The 7,556-nt window shown below is 39.6% G+C and overlaps 1 protein-coding gene across 1 annotated transcript; it reads right to left on the bottom strand.

Moving 5' to 3' along the window:
* Positions 1-2,851: 2,851 nt before the first annotated feature.
* On the bottom strand, positions 2,852-5,205 carry LOC125187941. The gene is made up of 7 exons (XM_048084623.1): positions 4,935-5,205; positions 4,515-4,821; positions 4,238-4,373; positions 4,014-4,160; positions 3,863-3,949; positions 3,221-3,760; positions 2,852-3,139 (listed from the first exon to the last, which is right to left on the bottom strand). Exons 1-7 carry the CDS (start codon positions 5,203-5,205, stop codon positions 2,852-2,854), a joined length of 1,776 nt encoding a protein of 591 aa, XP_047940580.1.
* Between the last annotated feature and the right edge of the window lie 2,351 nt (positions 5,206-7,556).

Genomic DNA, 7,556 nt, shown 5'->3' with positions numbered 1-7,556 from the left:
TCAGTTCCAAACAATCGCAACGGATTTCGGCTTTCGAAGCAGAAATTAAGCGAGATTTGTTCCGCTTGGAAGATCTCCTAACCCCTGACACTCCAAGCTCTACTCCTACAACCTCCGTCGACGATCCCTTACTCCCCCGAAGCCCTCCTCGCTTCATATCTGCCAATCTGAGCCGAGGAGACAGCGATTTTGGGCATTTCATCCGCCGTCTCCCAATTCTCCGGGCAGCTGACACTAGCATAGGAGGTTCGGTCTTCTCCTCCTCTCTCCTTGCCATGTTCTCCCCAGATTCCCCATCCGCCTCATCCTCCATCGCCCCTAACCGAGGGCTAAGGAAGCTCCCGGTCAAAAACCCTCCCCCTTGCTCCAATGAAACAGTAATCGGAAATCAGTGTGTGTAAATCGCACACACTCAAGGTGTTTTTTTCCCTTGGGTTTTTATCAAAGTCTAAATTTTTGTTCATATGCTTAGCATATGAGGGAACGGAGGGAGTACCATATTAGCATTTCTGTGTAGGGTCATACAAAATATCTGCCAAAATAGTCATAACTTAACCACACACATATAACTTAACCACATATATTCAATTTATAAATATTACTATTTACAATTATTAATATAAAGATTAAATTAATCAGAGAAAATAATTATGTTTATTATATATTCGGTTATGTTTGGGTGTATAGGAATGGAATTCTTTATACATTTCAATTAGAGACCATATATCCTTATTTAGAGACGAAGTTTCTAATTTCATTTTTATTTCTATTTGCCTTATAACAATTAATAGATCACAATTAATTAGATCGATCAATAAATAGTTATTATAATATATAATTTTTAGACGGCCATATTATACTCTTTCAATGCTAATTGTGCAAATAAAGGTACTCCCTCCGTCCACGAAAATAATATCTCAATTTGTTATTTTGGGACGTCCACAAAATTAAAGTCCCGTTTATTTTTTCATTTTAGGTAGTGGACCCCATACTCCACTAAATTCTTACACTCACATTTTATTATAAAACTAATATTATATAAAAGTGGGACCTACATTTCATTATCTTTTTCCATCACTTTCCTTCACATTTCTTGAAACTCGTACCAAGTCAAAGTGAGACTTTAAATTGTGAACGGAGTGAGTAATATATAGAACATGAAATTAATTTTGTGATATGAGTTTGGTCCTTTGGATATTATACATTAGAGTGAACTACAAAAATGGTCCTTGGACTATGGGTTTATCTCGCCCATAGTCCCTGGACTTTAAAAATATCGTCAGGCATCTCTGGACTAAGGGTTTATTTAAAAAACGGTCCATGGGCACTGTTTTCAGACGAAAATGCCCTTTTTAGGTCTTGAGCAATTTGGACATTTCAAATTTTTTACTGTGTATGAAGTCAGAACATCATTTATTTTTTACAGGTGGTGTCATGATTGTTTTATCTCTCTCTCTTGCCTCTCATCTCTCTTACACCTTCTCTCCTCTCTCTTCTCTACTCTTCTTCTTCCTCTCATATCCTCTGCAAATGTTTACGGTAAGAAGAAATGTTGCGAGAAATGTTGCGAAGGTGGGTGAACTTGATTTCTTTGATTTGCTGGGTTTCCCTGAATTTGTGATAACTACATCATTGCAGTACGTGATTATTGGGGGAAATTTTGATTGGAGTCTATTTGATTTGAAGTTTGTGATGTTGTAGTGAATTTTTGGTTTGAAAATTTATTTGATGCACTTTGAAAATAGTGTTGTCGGAAGTAGAATTATGAAAATGGGCATATAAATTTTCATTCGACAGGTCTGACGTGTGGTAGTACACGAAATCTAGAAAATAAAACTAATCGTAATACTACAGTGGGTACGACTAAGGAGATCTACGTGTGGTAGGATCATGATGGAAATCCTACTTAAATGACCGTCTTGTTGGACATCTACTCGAATGGATCTTCTTCGACATCTTCCACCCATTGTTCCCATTCCATTGCCCATTCGAATGGTTGTTGATTGTTCGACGTCGCTGTCATAGATAAGCTTGAGACAACCGTGACATTGGCGGCAGTTTCTGAGACCAGTGCTGAGAAACGAAACTCAGTTTTGGATGGTGTCGGCTTCGTATCATTTGCATTTTGGGCTCGCTTTAATCTTGCAAAGATACATCTCAACTTTACCTCAGACAATTTTCCACCAACGACTTGTGCTGGATTTGTGGTAGTCTCCATTGTGTTGTATTGAGGTGATGTATTTGGTTGGGGTTTTTAAACTGGTTGATTGTGTATAATTAAATGAGTTAGTTGGAAGTTGGAAGTTGGAAGATAGATGAATCCAATGCGTTTTAACCCCTGATCTGATACCTAAAGATAGGTAAATAATTTTAGGTGTAGTATATGAAAATAATATCAAATTTGGTACTGATAATTAATATCAAATGTCATGCGACACTAATATCAAATGTAAACCTTAACCCTTGTGTACTAATAGTAATATCGATCATAGTTGAAGGCAAAAAGAACGACACAAAATAATATCATACTAAAAGTCACCTTAGATGTGAGAGGCAGTGGATACCACAAAATAAAAACAGATCAAGTAGAATTTTTTAGTACATATATAAGGTACTCCTGCCTTGTATGCAATCATACATAAATGCATACCAAAATCATCATCAATCTGCATATCCCTTTACTAGTATAGTCCATGGGCAAAAATAAACAAAAAAGAGTAGAAACCCAAGTAGTAAAGGGTAGACACACAGACTGTATGTGATTTACTAATTACAACAAAAAACAATAAAGTTTAGTGATTTGCAATGACATTCACAAAAAACACAGTTTCATATTGGAGGTCAATTCAATTTAATCAGCCGTCTTCCGACGACCACATCTCTGAGCTTTCCGAACATGGTTTGATGACGAAGCAGCACGGCTCGGCCCAGCCGTTCTCTCCATAGGTGGGCAAGGCGGTCGGTCCCTCTGCGCGTCATGCTCTTGACTCCCATAACCGCTTGCTTGGTTGCGTTGGCTGTTCGGTACTGAAGGGTCATTCTGACAAGTCCGCCTATTGTGTCCAATTTGACCACACCTACCACATGAGAGCACTGCAGTTCGCTGCAACGATTCAACTCCATTCTCGTAAAGACGTACCTATCATCAAATCATACTTGCATTCTTAGTGAATGACGAACACCACATATGATACATATAATCTGAACAAAGATGTGTTACCTGAGGCTGTTCTCTCCTCAGTTTCCTTGGGCGGCCACGTTGCCTTTTGGTGTTGGGAGGGTCTAGCTCAAAACTAACCTCCGAAGACCTTGACCAGTTTTCCATACAACTGACAGGGTATAACACATGCTCATATAGTGCCGCCATACTAGCCCTCAAGTAAAGTGGTGATACATAATCAGTCAGAGGGTGCTTACACCTGAGTATAGATACTGTAGCGTGCACGCAAGGGAGGCCACTGATTTGCCAAAGTCTACATGTGCATGTCCTATTGAGCATGTTCACCACAAACTGACCAGCAGGCCCAGAGACTTGGTACTCATTTTCCCCATTCCTCCTCCATGAAGTAGAGTTGGATGCCGCATTATCAAGGATCTCTTTTATGACTGGTGGTACGGGATAGTTGTAGTGCTTCACCCACTGACCCCTAATCTGGATACGCTCCAATTGTTTTGTTCGAATTTCCTCCAACAACGCCAGAATAAGTTTTTCACGTGCCTCGGCGATCTTTGCATTAAACGTCTCACACATATTGTTCAGCTGCACAATAATGTCCACATTAGACGATGGTAGATATTAATCACAACCCAAAACAGTTATATATACTTTAAACATGTGTTATACTACTTCAAACTTGTTTACCTGTGTATCACATTTTGCATGACAAGAGAAGTACGCCTTGACCCATTTTTCTTTTGGTGCCACACCCACCAAATGCTCATAGGCAGCCTGGTTGTACACCCGAAGTTCATCCAATCTCTGCTCGAAAACCTCCATAGTCGTGCTCGAAAACCTCCATAGTCGTGCTTTCAGATATTTGCCACATCCTTTTCTTCAACTCTTTACCCGAGAACCGCTTCTTAAAGTTGTTGTACATATGTTGTACACAAAACCTGTGCTCACTCTGCGGATACTTTTCAGCAATTATCTTCGACAATCCCTGTCCATAAAAAAATAGAAGTTGTTACATAACAAGTAATAATATGATATGAAAAAATTTCCAAGTGCAATACTAACCTTCTGCTGATCAGACATGAATACATATCGAGGGTCGTTTTCAGATAGCTGCAAGTCCTCATCCAAATGGTCTAGAAACCATTTCCACTGCTCGTAGCTTTCAGTTTCACAAACAGCCCAAGCTATAGGCCACCACCTGTGATCGATCCCGATGGCAGTCAATATTTGTCCCTTATACGTCCCCCGCAAAAAACATGTGTCAAGGAAGATGATAGGTCTACAAAACCGTGTCCATCCGATCTTTAGTGGCCCTAGGAAAATATATATTCTGAGGAACCTTGGACTTGAGCTCGGTGTACGTCTATGGTTCTCATAATGTATCTGAACAGTTGAGTCGGGATGCGTTCGAAGCAGCTCATTCTTGTAGTAGAAGAGCTTCTTGTATTGCTTGTCGATGCTCCCAAAGATGCCTTCGAGTACGTGTCCCTTAGCCCTGTATGCCTTCATACGACTAATTCTGGAACCAAACTGCTCGTCTACACATTGTCTGATTGCAACCAATGGGATTTCCGGATTTGCTTTTATCTTCTCAGTGAACTGTTTGCCCAACCACTTAGCCGTGATCCATTTATTTTCTTGAGCCTCTGAACATGTGTGAATATGCTCCCTGTTCACGGTTTGCACCACGTAGTCTCCATTTTTATCCTTATGCATGTACACAAACCAAGTGCACTCACCATAAACCAAGTGCACTCACCATCAGCCCCATCGCACATAGCTCTCAATCTTGTATCATCATTCACTTTGATACGAACGGGCCTCTTCGACATCACGCCATACTGTCGAAGGACCTCTCTAAAGAAGTCTTGGCTGCCGAAGATATGTCCAGGGCTAAAGTGTGGCAACTGATCAGTGGGTATGAACGGTTGTTTCACCACAGGACTACGCATAGGTGTTTCATCGTCTGAAGCAACATCTCTCACCTCAGCATTCGATATGTCGGCTAGCATGTCAGCATCTTCAGCCATCCGTTGGGCTTCATGATTGGGAGTATCTACCACAGGAGAGAATTTGCGGCGTTTGGTAGTCTTCGAGGTAGATCCCGATGCGGTTGTGGCAGAAGCTTTAGCTGCGGCCTGTTGCTGCTCTCTCCTGGCGGTGCGTGGTCATTTCTTCGAAAAAAGACGCAAACATTTGCTCATCTCGACACATGCTTGCCAGAGATATGAACTGATCGAAGTCTTCGCATTCATTATCAGTATGCACATCAAAACCCTCGTTGTGCAGAGGGCAGTCGCCTAAGTCTACGTCGTCATCGTCGTCCTCGACCTGGCCGTGTTGCAAGTTTATGTTGACATCCTCCTCAGGTGCAATTCTTGTTCCTCCAGTGTTCACATCCTCAGCACCCTCAGCACCATTTGTGTTTTCTCCTCCCTGATTTTCATCTGTGTTCACCTCCTCCACCACTGGTGGAAATGTTGTTCCTCCTCAGGCCCCGTTCTGGTTTCTCCTAGATTCAGTATATCCTCAACCTCAGCCAACCGAACAAGGTACTCCTCAAACACAGCAACTGCTTCAACAAAGCCTGGCACAAACAGCCCATTTGAGTGTGTTTTAAATGGCACGTAATCTTCCAAACCATCCATAATTGGCCTGTACACATCATGATCTGTTTGTGCATAATAACATATGCTATTGATTCTGGTTGAGGTGCTTGTTCAACTACTTCAGTTAGCTGCAAAGTCAATGTATTACCACATCAATATCCTTTCTTCCTTCTCAACACCAACATAATATCTTATCAAATCCAATATGCTATGCATTAAAACTAATATCAAAATGAATACACAATCAATGTGAAACGAATCAAACAAAAAAATCAATATCAATCACATGACATTAACAGTACCTCATCAACATTAGGTTGGGCATCCTGAGATGCAACCTGAACCTCATCTCCAACCGATGGTCCAACATCATCTTGTAGTGCTCCCACTACAACATGCATACACCACTATTCAATTCAATCCAAAATTAAATCTGAATATCAAAATGAATACCTTATCAACAAGAGACACATCTATATCAGATGCAATTTGAACTTCATCAGATTGTGTAACTGCTTTAGTTGGCTACATGCATAAAACCAAAACGCATAAAACTAATACCTAAATAAATACAAAGTCATTGATTCACAAACAGAACAAACAAATATCATTGAAAGTACCTCTTGAACATGACATTGAGCTTCAATCGCATCTCCAACCTGAACCTCATCTCCATTGGAAGTTCCAACCTGATATTGTGCTCCCACTCCAACCACTTTCTCAACCTTCAAAATGCATAGCAACAAAACATAATATCAAAACCAATATAGTATGCATGAAAACTAATATAAAAAACAGTCTGCATGTAGTAAATTAGGATAATTCCATGACAGAGGCAGTAGCATTACCTCTTCAACATTACATTGGCCTTCATTAGATTTTATCTCAGCAACTTCATCTTGTAATTCTCCTATTCCAACCACTTTATAAACCTACACCACGCATACCACCACAAAATAAAAGCCAAATTAGTAACTATGCAACCATAATGTAACATTAATTCAAACCAAAAATTAAATCTAAATATCAATGATAGTACCTCATCAACATGAGACACATCTAAATAAGATGAAGTTTGAACTTCAACAGCTTGTTCAACTGCTTTCGTTGGCTGCAAAGTCAACAAATGCAACCATAATCCACATCAATCTCCTCCTCAAAACCAAGAGTACATAATATCAAAATATAATATGAAAATAGATTTGCATGAAGACTAATACATACAAGTTCAGTACCTCAACCAACTAAAATATCTCAATATTAATCACAATACCTCATCAACATGCGCTTGTGCTATATCTGCTTGTCCAACTGCATGGTCTACGTGTCCTTGTAATCCTCCTACCCCATGGGCTTTGTCAACCTACAACATGCATAACAATAAGCCAATAAGTATGCAGTTAACTTACACTCCCTCCGTTCCATAGTAATAGAGTCATTTTGTCATTTTGGTACGTTCCATAGTAATAGAGTCATTTCTCTTTTTAGTAAAAGTCAACACATTTTTCCACACCTACTTTACTCTCTCTTACTTTTTTCTCTCTCTATCTCTCTACTTTTTTCATTTTCCACTTTATTCTCCATTTATTTAACTCACCTAACACAATTTTTCTTAATCTCCGTGCCGAAAAGAAACGTCTTCATTACTATGGAACGGAGGGAGTATGGAGTTGATTTTACAATGAAAACAAACTTTGAAAAATAATACATTCCATGAACACTTATATGGAGAAATAAAACACATTTAATACCTCATTTACAACAGCATCATC

The sequence above is a fragment of the Salvia hispanica genome, chromosome 1, assembly GCF_023119035.1.
Source record: "Salvia hispanica cultivar TCC Black 2014 chromosome 1, UniMelb_Shisp_WGS_1.0, whole genome shotgun sequence".
NCBI classification, from domain to species: domain Eukaryota; kingdom Viridiplantae; phylum Streptophyta; class Magnoliopsida; order Lamiales; family Lamiaceae; genus Salvia; species Salvia hispanica.
The sequence above is the reverse complement of the archived record's forward strand: the minus strand, read 5'-3'. Positions and strand labels throughout refer to the sequence as shown.

Excerpts from the sequence above, each read along its gene's own strand:
- LOC125187941 (XM_048084623.1), bottom strand. The coding sequence starts at position 5,205 with ATGGCTGAAGATGCTGACATGCTAGCCGACATATCGAATGCTGAGGTG. Across the intron at positions 4,822-4,934 it reads TATGTGCGATGGGGCTGATG|AGGCTCAAGAAAATAAATGG; the intron begins GTGAGTGCACTT and ends ACACATGTTCAG. Across the intron at positions 3,761-3,862 it reads ATGCAAAATGTGATACACAG|CTGAACAATATGTGTGAGAC; the intron begins GTAAACAAGTTT and ends ATTATTGTGCAG.